Source organism: Nerophis lumbriciformis, linkage group LG23 (assembly GCF_033978685.3).
Source record: "Nerophis lumbriciformis linkage group LG23, RoL_Nlum_v2.1, whole genome shotgun sequence".
NCBI classification, from domain to species: Eukaryota; Metazoa; Chordata; class Actinopteri; order Syngnathiformes; family Syngnathidae; genus Nerophis; species Nerophis lumbriciformis.
This window is the reverse complement of record NC_084570.2, coordinates 41,519,161-41,533,079: the sequence shown is the minus strand read 5'-3', so window position 1 is coordinate 41,533,079 and position 13,919 is coordinate 41,519,161. Positions and strand designations below refer to the sequence as shown.

Below are 13,919 nucleotides of genomic sequence, written 5' to 3'. Positions count from 1 at the left end.
CGCTAACTTCTTGCAACTCAACGCCAAGAAAACGGAAATGTTGATTATCGGTCCTGCTAAACACCGACATTTATTTAATAATACCACCTTAACATTTGACAACCAAACAATTACACAAGGCGAATCAGTAAAGAATCTGGGTATTATCTTCGACCCAACTCTCTCGTTTGAATCACACATTAAGAGTGTTACTAAAACGGCCTTCTTTCATCTCCGTAATATCGCTAAAATTCGTTCTATTTTATCCACTAGCGACGCTGAGATCATTATACATGCGTTCGTTACGTCTCGTCTCGACTACTGTAACGTATTATTTTCGGGTCTCCCTATGTCTAGCATTAAAAAATTACAGTTGGTACAAAATGCGGCTGCTAGACTTTTGACAAGAACAAGAAAGTTTGATCATATTACACCTATACTGGCTCACCTGCACTGGCTTCCTGTGCACTTAAGAAGTGACTTTAAGGTTTTACTACTTACGTATAAAATACTACACGGTCTAGCTCCGTCCTATCTTGTCGATTGCATTGTACCATATGTCCCGGCAAGAAATCTGCGTTCAAAGAACTCCGGCTTATTAGTGATTCCCAGAGCCCAAAAAAAGTCTGCGGGCTATAGAGCGTTTTCTATTGGGGCTCCAGTACTATGGAATGCCCTCCCGGTAACAATTAGAGATGCTACCTCAGTAGAAGCATTTAAGTCCCATCTTAAAACTCATTTGTATACTCTAGCCTTTAAATAGCCCCCCTGTTAGACCAGTTGATCTGCCGTTTCTTTTCTTTTCTCCTCTGCTCCCCTTTCCTTGAGGGGGGGGGGGCACAGGTCCGGTGGCCATGGATGAAGTGCTGGCTGTCCAGAGTCGGGACCCGGGGTGGACCGCTCGCCTGTGCATCGGCTGGGAACATCTCTACGCTGCTGACCCGTCTCCGCTCGGGATGGTGTCCTGCTGGCCCCACTATGGACTGGACTCTTACTATTATGTTGGATCCACTATGGACTGGACTCTCACAATATTATGTCAGACCCACTCGACATCCATTGCTTTCGGTCTCCCCTAGAGGGGGGGGGTTACCCACATATGCGGTCCTCTCCAAGGTTTCTCATAGTCATTCACATCGACGTCCCACTGGGGTGAGTTTTTCCTTGCCCGTATGTGGGCTTTGTACCGAGGATGTCGTTGTGGCTTGCGCAGCCCTTTGAGACACTTGTGATTTAGGGCTATATAAATAAAGATTGATTGATTGATTGATAACTACAAAAGTACACTTCATTCATTAACGGTGTTACAAAAAAGATCAGTTAGAATAATACATCATGTTGGATATAGAGAACATACAAATCCTTTATTTATTGAATCAAAGATACTGAAATTCTACGACATAGTGAATTTGCAAACAGCTAAAATTATACACAAAGCAAACTATAATCTGCTACCCAAGAACATACAACAATTCTTCTCAAAAAAAGAGGAGAAATATAATCTTAGAGAGAAATGTAATTTAAAACATTTGTATGCACGTACAACGCTTAAGACCTTCAGTATATCAGTATGTGGAATTAAATGATGGAATGGATTAAGCAAAGCAATCAAACAATGTACTAATATGATTCACTTCAAGAAACTCTTCAAACTTAAAGTGTTTACAAAGTATAAAGAAGAAGAACCATGATAAACATTCTGTATTTATTTAACTCATCCATTCTTTCATTCTTTCACTCACAAACTAATCTTACTTATCTCAACATATGAAATGTAACTTACTTCACCAATTATTATTTATTTACTTATTTTTATTGTGATTACTTATGGAGTATATTGTGAATAAATTGAGAACAGGAAGTGAACAAAAGTTTTAGCAACTGTTATGTAAAAGAAAAGGGGTAGGATTAAATAAGCTCTGCTTCTTCCTACTCCTTTTCGAACATGTTGAATAGAGAAACTGGAGATTGTGATGTATCATGTTGTATGATTGCATGTTCCAAATAAACTCAAACTCAAACTCAAAAAGGCCCATGTTTTTCCCGATTTTTCTACCGCCGAAAAATGCACATAATAGCTATTTTTAAGCCCAAAATTCGTAACTCAGAAACATTTTCAAAACAGCGTGATTTTTTCACCCAAGTTTCTAACTGACACATTTTTATGCCATGGCTATTTTTATGGGGGTGTTACCCACATATGCGGTCCTCTCCAAGGTTTCTCATAGTCATTTACATCGACGTCCCACTGGGGTGAGTTTTTCCTTGCCCTTATGTGGGCTTTGTACCGAGGATGTCCTTGTGGCTTGTGCAGCCCTTTGAGACACTTGTGATTATGGGCTATATAAATAAACATTGATTGATTGATTGATTGATATTTTCCCCCGATTTCCACCGCCGAAAAATGTGCATAACATCTATTTTTACCCCGAACTGCGTTACTGACAAGTTTGTCATGATTTGGTTTCCTCTCATCATGACAGTTAATTATGAGAGGAAACCAAGACAAATGACAGTTGTTAGTTTGTCTCGTTTTCCCATGTGGCGCTTCTACTTTCTAGTTTTGTAGTTCCAGCTCAGTTCCTTTCTGCCAGCTGTTTTGCATTAGTGATTAGGCCAATTTAAGTTATGTTGTTAAGTTATTTTGCCCAGTTTAATTCAACTATTTTACCTGCACGTCGTCATCGGTCTCTGCTTCCTGGGGTCAAACATGCACAGCCCTGACAAAATATGCATAACAGGACTATTTTCTTCCAAACGTGTAATTCTTATAAATTCGCACAATATCTGAGAGAAGAAATGGAGCAAAACCAGATGTCCACTGCAGAGGGCGCTGGTTTTATCAGCTGATGGAATGCTCTTTGGTACTGGCTATGACCTGGAGTTAGGATCAAGGACCAAGTGATGAAGAAAAGAGCTGAAAGAGGTGATGGAATGCTCTTTGGTACTGGCTATGACCTGGAGTAAGGATCAAGGACTAAGTGATGAAGAAAAGAGCTGAAAGAGGTGATGGAATGCTCTTTGGTACTGGCTATGACCTGGAGTAAGGATCAAGGACCAAGTGATGAAGAAAAGAGCTGAAAGAGGTGATGGAATGCTCTTTGGTACTGGCTATGACCTGGAGTTAGGATCAAGGACCAAGTGATGAAGAAAAGAGCTGAAAGAGGTGATGGAATGCTCTTTGGTACTGGCTATGACCTGGAGTTAGGATCAAGGACCAAGTTATGAAGAAAAAAGCTGAAAGGGTTGATGGAATGCTTTTTGGTACTGGCTATGACCTGGAGTTAGGATCAAGGACTAGGTGATGAAGAAAAGAGCTGAATGACGTGATGGAATGTTCTTTGGTACTGGCTATGACCTGGAGTTAGAATCAAGGACTAGGCGATGAAGAAAAGGGCTTAATGAGGTGATGGAATGCTCTTTGGTACTGGCTATGACCTGGAGTTAGGATCAAGGACTAAGTGATGATGAATGCTCTTTGGTACTGGCTATGACCTGGAGTTAGGATCAAGGACTAAGTGATGATGAATGCTCTTTGGTACTGGCTATGACCTGGAGTTAGGATCAAGGACTATGTGACGAAGGAAAGAGCTGAATGGGGTTGATTGAATGCTCTTTGGTACTGGCTATGACCTGGAGTAGGGATCAAGGACTAAATGATGAAGAAAAGAGCTGAAGGAGGATGGCCAATAGAGGTGAAATTAAGTAAAAGTGGGGGAGTTTAATCCTGGGTGTATTGTGTTCATCCTGTGGGAAATAAAAACGACGACAACTCTTTGCCGTGTCACAGTTTGTTTTACGACATCAGAACTGGGCTGGTTTGGGGCGTCTCAATAATAAAAGTCATGAATCACGGCTGTGATGGAACCACAGCAGCCACTTTAGAGAAGACTTCTACACCACAGCAAGAAACATGTCTGCTTCTTCTTCTTCTTCTTGGAGGTCTGACAGAGTCAACTTTTCTTTGACAACAACAACAAACATGCACTCACTGCTCACGACATGTCCCGAAACCGCACTGGACGGCGATAGCGTGCAAACGATGGAGGTCACAACAATAGAAGCAGAACGTAAAGATGTGATTGTAAGTGTGAATCAGGTTATGGAACAGTGGATAATACAGCAATATACTGTAAATGTAGAAGGACTCTCTGGAATATATTTGAATACTAGGGCTTTGAATCTTTGGGCAGCACACTATTCGATTCTTGGATGTAACGAATCAATTCTTACTCGATTCCAAACGATTCTCGATTCAAAATGAATACTTTTATAATAACATTGGGTTTGTACATTCCTCCACAAAATAGACAAACAGCTCTGATCAATTTCTATATTACTGAAAAGAAAAAATGGTTTTATTTAATAAAATTCAACCCAAACATTTAATAAAGTCAAATAAGGCAACAGAATAAGTATATTTTCTAAAGTCAATCAGATATAGATCATCTACATCAACTATATCATTTGTCAGAGTGGCTGGACAGAAGATTGGGGGAAAAATATCTAAATGCACAGTTGTGGTCAAAAGTTTACATACACTAGAACATAATGTCATGGCTGTCTTGAGTTTCCAATCATTTCTACATCTCTTAATTTATTTGTGATAGAGTGATTGGAGCACATACTTGTTGGTCACAAAAAACATTCATGAAATTTGGTCCTTTTATGAATTTATTATGGGTCTACTGAAAATGTGAGCAAATCTGCTGGGTCAAAAGTATACATACAGCAATGTTAGTATTTGCTTACATGTCCCTTGGCAAGTTTCACTGCAATAAGGCGCTTTTGGTAGCCATCCACAAGCTTCTGCTTGAATTTTTGACCACTCCTCTTGACAAAATTGGTGCAGTTCAGCTAAATTTGTTGGTTTTCTGACATGGACTTGTTTCTTCAGCATTGTCCACACCTTTAAGTCAGGACTTTGGGAAGGCCATTCTAAAACTGTCATTCTAGCCTGATTCAGCCATTCTTTTTGACGTGTGTTTGGGGTCATTGTCCTGTTGGAACACCCAACTGCGCCCAAGACCCAACCTCCGGGCTGATGATTTTAGGTTGTCCTGAAGAATTTGGAGGTAATCCTCCTTTTTCATTGTCCCGTTTAAAGCACCAGTTCTATTGGCAACAAAACAGGCCCAGAACACAATACGACCACCACCATGCTTGACGGTAGGATTGGTGTTTCTGGGATTAAAGGCCTCACCTTTTCTCCTCCAAACATATTGCTGGGTATTGTGGCCAAACAGCTACATTTTTGTTTCATCTGACCACAGAACTTCCCTCCAGAAGGTCTTATCTTTGTCCATGTGATCAGCAGCAAACTTTAGACGAGCCTTAAGGTGTCGCTTCTGGAGCAAGGGCTTCCTTCTTGCATGGTAGCCTCTCAGTCCATGGCGATGCAAAACACGCTTGACTGTGGACACTGACACCTGTGTTCCAGCAGATTCTAATTCTTTGCAGACCTGCTTTTTGGTGGTTCTCAGTTGACTCTTGTACATCCTAACCAATTTGCTCTCAGCAGCAGGTGATAGCTTGCGTTTTCTTTCTGATCGTGGCAGTGACAAAACTGTGCCATGCACTTTATACTTACAATTATCTGCACAGTTGCTCTTGGGACCTTAAGCTGCTTTGAAATGGCTCCAAGGGACTTTCTTGACTTGTTCAAGTCAATGATTCGTTTTTTCAGATCTGTGCTGAGTTCATTTGACTTTCCCATTGTCGCGTTTGTAACCGAGTCTAATGCCTGCATCACATGAGCCCTATTTAAATGGGCTCAGAAGTCAACAGGTGTTGTCAATCATAATCACTCACATGAAGTTAAGAGGCCATGCCATGAAGCTAATTTGATTTGATTGTAACTTTTCTACATCACCAAAATTGATCATGTATGTTGCTGTATGTATACTTTTGACCCAGCAGATTTGGTCACATTTTCAGTAGACCCATAATAAATTCATAAAAAAACCAAACTTCATGAATGTTTTTTGTGACAAACAAGTATGTGCTTCAATCACTCTATCACAAAAACATTTGAGTTGTAGAAATTATTGGAAACTCAAGACAGCCATGACATTATGTTCTTCACAAGTGTATGTATGCATGTATGTGTATATATGTGGGTTTCTCATTGTCCCGTTGGGTTGAGTTTTTCCTTGCCCTGATGTGGGATCTGAGCCGAGGATGTCGTTGTGGCTTGTGCAGCCCTTTGAGACACTCGTGATTTAGGGCTATATAACTAAACATTGATTGATGATTGTGTGTGTATATATATATATATATACACACACACACACACACACACACACATATATATATATATATATATATATATATATATATAATAATACTTTTTTTCATTTTCACGTAAAAAAAAACACTAATTTTTAAAAGGTGTGGCGACCATATCAATGGTGGCAACTTTTATCTTATTTTGTAGTAGTAGTAAAGACATGTTCATTTACGGAATCCGGTCAACTTCTTTTGTTTTCACTTTATGGAACTGTGCATGCAAGTGGGGACACATCAGGGCCTGTGTGTGTCTACACCGGAGTCTGATAAAGATCACATTTCACTTGCAGTGTAAACAGTCAGCTGTAAAAAAATCTGATTAAAAAAAAAAATCCAATTTGCGCCACTTTGGCCTGCATGTATGTAGTCCATATCTCCCAGGCCTACTTAAACGCCTCACCCAAACTATAACCCCTGAGTTTTCCTGACCAACAAACAGCACTTGAATGCAACATTTTCAACACTAAAAAAGGAAAAAAAAAATCCTTCCTACTGTTTTTTTTTTCCTTTTACATTTTACTCCAAAATTGGCTCACAGGTTCACGTCAGAAAGTCAGTGTTTAATGCTTTTGGACAGCACATTAATAACAAGTATACAGCATGCTTGCTATGAACACTATTAAGCGTACAGTTATTACAAAAACAACATTTCACAGGCATTGTTTCAAAACGTTTGGACATCAGATAAAAGTGCAGTCAAATTCAGACGGTGTGGTTTTTTTTCCCCATAGGACGACATTGCGTTAAAGGGGAACTGTACATTTTTCATTCACAATCCCTATGGAAGACAAGAACACGTGTTTCTTTTTTTAATGCATTCTAAATAGTCAAATACAGCAAGCACGAGGTGGCTAACAATGCAGGTAATGTGAGCACACGATTGCGCCTAAAAAGCCTTCTAAAACACATCCAAAAAGTGTCAACAATACTCCATTTACATCTCTCAACCTGAATATTCACCAAGTATTAGCGACATTGTTATTATAAGCCCTGACACAGAGGGACTACATAAGCTACTAACAAGCTTATGCTGCTATATTGACATATAGAGCTGCTGCTACATTGCTTCTAAGTTGGTGAAAGTTATTTCTAGATTATAGCTCATGCCTCTCACCTGGATAGTAGAAGGTTGTCAACTTTGACATCCACGGAGATGGTGAGAAAGACATGAAAATACGCTCGTTTGCGGCACCTTTTGCTTTTTCAAACCAGAAGATATAAACGTCCCGTCAATCAGCATCCAGTGAGAGCAGACATTGTACAGTAAGTGATTGTTTTATTATGTTCGTAGATTGTATTTCTTTTATTTAGCACTTTACTACATGACGCTAGAGCTTCTAAAACTGGAGCTCAACGTCCGTATATTCAGGATCGAAAATATAAGGTTCTGGATCATTATTTGTCCCAAAGTAGTCTTTGTTGTCTCTATTGAAGTCTGTCATGATAAGTAGCGTTGTTGTTGATGGAAATAGAGAACGTTATGATGCGTCCGTGAAATAAATACGCTGCAGTTTGCTTAGAATGAGCAAAACACGTAAATATTACATGTTATTATTTATGTGCTTGATACTACATTACATATACACTTAGAGTGTGTATATAAAACAATGATGGAGGTTTTTGAATGTTTTTTTTAGAACGCTTTATAGAGCAACGGCCATTAGCGCCATTGTTAGCTGACTTTTACTAGCTTTTATTTACGATTTAGAATGCATAAAAACAGAAAAACATTTGTTCTTGTTTTAAACAAATACTGGAATACTAGATTCATAATCACAACACTTCTTTTACACATTGTACCACATTTAATGTACACTGTACAATCCAAGAAGGCTTTCGAGTACTTTGTGCCACGTGATCATGAAACAATTAAAATACATGATTGTTTTCTTTTAAACGAGAGAGAAAATTCGGTTGTGATAAAAAAAATAAAAAAAATAAAAATGAGTCCTGTCTAAGAGGCAGCAAAGTTACAACAATACAGTTACAAGAAGGAGCATAGATTGAATAAAACAAGTGGACATTATTATTAAAAACACTCTTAAGTTGTATCGGACCTTTGCACAACATTCTATATTGATTCCATTTGAGTTAGTGGAACATATTTCGTGAAAAGTGGCTTAAAGTCCAATGCTAATAGCTCCATGTTAACCCAATGGACGCGGCGAGCTAAGCTAATGCATACAAATGAATGGAGATTGACGACTCACCAATTGCGTGGTTTAAGCCAATAAACATCTCTTTCGACGCGTTTCGGGCTCTGGTCGGAGACTCCTACACATCGACATTCGAAACATTTAGTTGGAGTGAAAAGTTGTGAAAACATGAAACAATTTGGACACACACCTGCAGCAAACTACAACACTTTTACTATTGGGTCATTTAATACAGTGATTGGTCCTACTCGGTCACGTGACCAAGCGGCGCGAAGACGTGATGACGTATTGACGCACTGTTTACAATTACAAGTGAATACAGACTTTAACACACTTTTTGAAAAGGGCTGTACATTTTTTTTTCCCGTGTACCCATATAATAAAACCAGATTTATTAGGCCCGTCTCTCTTCTAAAAAATAATAATTTCCAACTTTACTGTGAAAAGAGATATTTATACCTATCATTTTATTTGAGTCATGTTACCGGAAATTGCTTTATTCTGGGCATCCGATTGGCTAAAGGGGGCTTACGTTTAGCGGGTGTGGCGCCACTTGCTGGTCTCATATTTCCATCCAAAAGAGAATAAAATAAATCATAAATCAGTAACACCATGACAATTTTTGAGGGTGTCAGAATACAAACATAGTAGCAAAAAAAAAAAAAATCCTCGAAGACTACAAATAGTGGAATGATCACATTTGAACCAATTCTCTGTACTTTTGTACATAATAAATGTTAATTTGTTAATATAATTGTTCAACATTTAACAGTGATCTAATGAGAATAACTGTATTGTCTGGGTGTTATATTTTGCTTCCTTACACTTCTGAGTTTCATTTGCAAGTATTACATCGAAGACTTCGCATGCAGTTGCTGTAGTCTGGAAGTAATCTTTGCCATTAAGTTTTTTGTCTTTTGTGGAGTGCTACAGGGTGTTTGTACTGTACGTATTGTAATTGACCACACACCAGCTTGGTTGTAACACTGTTAAAACCACTAATACTAATTGGTAGCATATATATAGCGGCCTTTACTTTTCACCGCTTTCTATTGAGATTCTTTGTTTTGATGGCATGGAAGTTAACGAAATATGTTAGCGTTTGATTTTATGTGAGTTAGTACTCGGTCTGTACCAATAAAAGTACCGAATTCGTTACCCATCCCTAAGTAAAATAGCTACAGGGCGCATATTTCAGCAATTGCCGCACAATTACGACGGCGTGTTCTATTCATTCTATTCACGGCATGTTTTTCCTGTCACCATCCTCCTGCCTTTTATTTTCTTTTGTTACACCAGCAATGTTTTCAGAGAAAACACCTTAATTGGAGGTCTAATAGTCCTCCTCAGCACGCGCCAGACAAGGAAAACAAACACTGCGCCTGTCAAACGGGCTCAAGGCTTAGAAAGAAATGTGTGAATGCTTTTTTTTTTTTTTTTTTTGAAGTGACATTGCATATAAAATACGCTTATTTCACAGGAGGACTTCCAGATAGGATTTTTTGTTTGTTTTAAAGACACATTGACGCGAGCTGTCAGTCAAAGAGTGCGAGGCCGCCACTGTGGACAGTTCTGATGATGTCATGTCTATAAACATAATAAGAAATCAGTACATGATCCCCTGCTGATTTTGTACATTTACCCCCAGTCCAGAATGGGAAAGCTCGTATAAAATCCTGCGAAAATAACATTAAATAAAAGTTTGATTGAGAGAATTATGTATTTGATGCAAGCATGTGTGTCCTGTCCCTTTAAGAGTGTATTCCTACCCTACTTTCTACTAGAGCTGTCAACACACCATTGTAGACCTACACAAGACTGGAATGAACAAGATGGCCACCCACAAGCTTTTTGGGAAAGACACCACTGTTAGCGTACAGCATCCCAAACTTTTCCCAAACAGATTTCACAATAGATTTCTAAAACAGTGGGCGGATGCATTGCTCATAAATCACTATGACGTATATCCCGTATGTTGGACTACATACAAAAATGGCGGATCCCTTATAAACTACAAAAATAATTGACCATAAATCATTTTGATGAATTTCGTACAGTACAAACACTTTGTAAGGCGCGACATAACACATTCAGCTTCGTGGAAAAAGCTACTTCCGAGTTAGACAACATAGCATATATAGCCTATTCAGTACTACTCAAAAACTGCAAAACAAAATGGCGACCGGATGTGGCGTAAAGATCATAAATCATTATGATGTATTTCCGGTAAAAATAACTGCAAAATAAAATGGTGAATCCCTTAAAAAACAAAAAATAAAATGGTGCCCGGATGTGACGTAGAGATCATAAATCATTATGACGTACTTCCGGTTTAGGCGCCGCTAGTACTGTATAGGCTATATCCATGAAGCTGAATTTGTTATGTTGCGCCATACAACATGTTTGTACTGTAAGTATTGTGCTTATTACACACCAGCTATGCAACGTTACTTGACTGATCGTTTACGTGAACCGGTGTTTAGTCTGCAACCGGACGTGACGTCACGTGCAACAAAAGGGAGCGAAATATGGCGCCCTTTGATTTTGCCTGAATCGACACCCGGTAGTACCGAGAGACTGCGGTCTATAACAGTACCGAAGTCGGTACCCATCCCGCCTCAGCAGTGAAATCAACGCACGAGTCTTTCATCCGCTGAACCGTCAACGCGTCGTTTCTCGTTTTTGCGAACTGACTAAGACATTTTGTAGCTCAGTGAAGTCCAGGTTCCAAGATTCGTTGTTTCCAAAGTGAAACTAGGACTTGGTTAGGATTCTGAAATCCTAACCAAAAAAATCGAATCAGTTCAACCGTGGTAGAAAACAGGGATTCTTGGATGTGTGGTGGATTCTAAAGTCTTCAGGTTTCTTCAAGTGGTTTTGAAGTGTGTCCTCTCCTTATCTTCATGTCCAGGACAGTAGAAGTCTTTGTCCAGACTACGTAAAGACCACGCCTCATTTTACCAGAGTCTGTTCATGTGAATATCCAGTTCCATCTCAGTTGTCATACTTTCGTAGTCTACATCACTGCTCCCTTGCTCGAAGGTCCCTCGGCGTCCGGTTTCTCTCCCCGGAACTCTTGCTGCGAGCCTTTCTGGCGCTCTCCTGGGCCTGCCGGTACTTCTCCACCATGCCCTTGTGCTTCCTCCTCAGCTTTTCGTTGCACCACATCCTCTCGCAGTACTCCTCCACGTGGGGCAGGTTGGACGGTCCGATCATCTGCATGACATCCTTGAACCACAACCGGGACTGGCCGACGAGGCCCGGCCTGCCAAAGGAGTGGCAAGGCATCCAGCTCCTGTATCCCGCGCCCGGTCTGTCCTTGAGGAAGTCTGAGAGGCCGGCGTTGTCTCGTTGCCCCACCAGCTCGTCAAGGGTGTCCCCTTGGAGAACTTCCAGGGTGATCCGGCTTAGAGTCTGGGTGAAACCAAACTCTCTGGATCTGCAAATGTAGACGCCAGCGTCCTGGTTCAGGAGACGACGGAAGAGGAGGCCCTGGTCTGTGGAGATGACCCGATCGTCCAGCTTGACCTGGGAGCCACAAACAGAAGAGATGTTGGTATTGGAGAACAACAGTCTGGTCAATACACATAGTTCCGGCCAATGCTCAGTGGGGATAAACTCTTGTGATCGATGTGGAATGCTAACAACACGGAATGCTAACAACACACCCACTGCAATGGCTACTTCAGCTCCAACAATCGAGGTGACCAAGTTTTGTCAAAACAACTTATGCCCGTGGTTTCAGCCCAGTTCTAACTTAGAGGAATCACCCAGGATGTGATGAAGTACCGCCACGTCGTGGTTGTGTTGTAGTGGCCGGGTGACGCTTAAAGGATCCTACGGGATACCAGTGAGTGCTGTAGTCTACAGTCCAACACACTCCAGACTACTAGATTGGAACCAGTGTAGAGGGATCGTATTATGTTAAAAAAACGTATTTAGAAGGTTGTAAAAACTATGAAAATATTAATAGTATTCCTACTTTGCGGAAATTGGCTTATGACAGTCAGTCCTGGAACTAATTAGCCGCGATAAATAAGGGACGACTGTACACTTGAATCAGTCACTATTCTTTAGGGGTGCACAAAAAAGTATTCATTACGAGTCCGATTAGAGATGTTCCGTTCCGTCACTCAAATAGGTCTGTGTGCAACATAAATACGATTGTTACAAAATGCACACCCATCTCACATGTTAATTGATTGCATTGATTTATTTGATACAATATATTGTGTTACGGATCTGTGAATGAACATGAATACCATACATTAATAGTATTAATTATTTTATTACTATTATTTTAAATGTTACTATAGGGAAAAGCGGTAGAAAATGGACGGATGGATAAGTGGGTAGTCAACATCAGACCTCATCCTTCTCTCTCTCGATGACTGTGGGCGTGGCCGCATGGCGCCGCAAGTCGAGTGGCGGACTCAGTGGTCCGTGGCATGTGCTCAAAAGTCTGGAGCGTGCTGGCTTTCAAAGATAATTGCCCAATTTCAGCCAGCTGTCCAAACACTGGCGGATGAGTCCAGCGCGTGGCTGAGCTGCACTAGTCTCAGGTTTAACGTTTGCCAGAATCTACCCGGCAACCCGCTTCCTTCCTGCCATCATATGGTATCAACAAGAATGACATTCTAAAGAGCGTATCCAATGATGGAAGGAAAAAGGTACTCACTAGTATCTCCCTAACAAAACATATGACATTATTTTATTCCACTAGGATTCTTAATAAAACTCTGTGTGGGGTTCCTAATAGAAGTTTAGTGTCATGGGACCAAAAGAAACATTATTACTACATATGAACCGTACAGTCTTTATAAAATCAAATGATGTATTTACTCCTATATGTATATACAGGTAAAAGCCAGTAAATTAGAATATTTTGAAAAACTTGATTTATTTCAGTAATTGCATTCAAAAGGTGTAACTTGTACATTATATTTATTCATTGCACACAGACTGATGCATTCAAATGTTTATTTCATTTAATTTTGATGATTTGAAGTGGCAACAAATGAAAATCCAAAATTCCGTGTGTCACAAAATTAGAATATTACTTAAGGCTAATACAAAAAAGGGATTTTTAGAAATGTTGGCCAACTGAAAAGTATGAAAATGAAAAATATGAGCATGTACAATACTCAATACTTGGTTGGAGCTCCTTTTGCCTCAATTACTGCGTTAATGCGGCGTGGCATGGAGTCGATGAGTTTCTGGCACTGCTCAGGTGTTATGAGAGCCCAGGTTGCTCTGATAGTGGCCTTCAACTCTTCTGCGTTTTTGGGTCTGGCATTCTGCATCTTCCTTTTCACAATACCCCACAGATTTTCTATGGGGCTAAGGTCAGGGGAGTTGGCGGGCCAATTTAGAACAGAAATACCATGGTCTGTAAACCAGGCACGGGTAGATTTTGCGCTGTGTGCAGGCGCCAAGTCCTGTTGGAACTTGAAATCTCCATCTCCATAGAGCAGGTCAGCAGCAGGAAGCATGAAG

General features: G+C 40.2%; 1 protein-coding gene across 3 annotated transcripts in view; it reads right to left on the bottom strand.

Moving 5' to 3' along the window:
* Positions 1 to 6,798: 6,798 nt before the first annotated feature.
* Positions 6,799 to 13,919, bottom strand: part of sema3bl (sema domain, immunoglobulin domain (Ig), short basic domain, secreted, (semaphorin) 3bl) — a 192,731-nt gene continuing 185,610 nt past the window's right edge. For all 3 annotated transcript variants that reach the window (XM_061985522.2, XM_061985523.2, XM_061985524.2), the window contains one exon: positions 6,799 to 11,951. In XM_061985522.2, the coding sequence (XP_061841506.2) occupies positions 11,445 to 11,951 (507 nt within the window). In that variant the 3' untranslated portion in view covers positions 6,799 to 11,444. The remainder of the gene's footprint in view (positions 11,952 to 13,919) is intronic.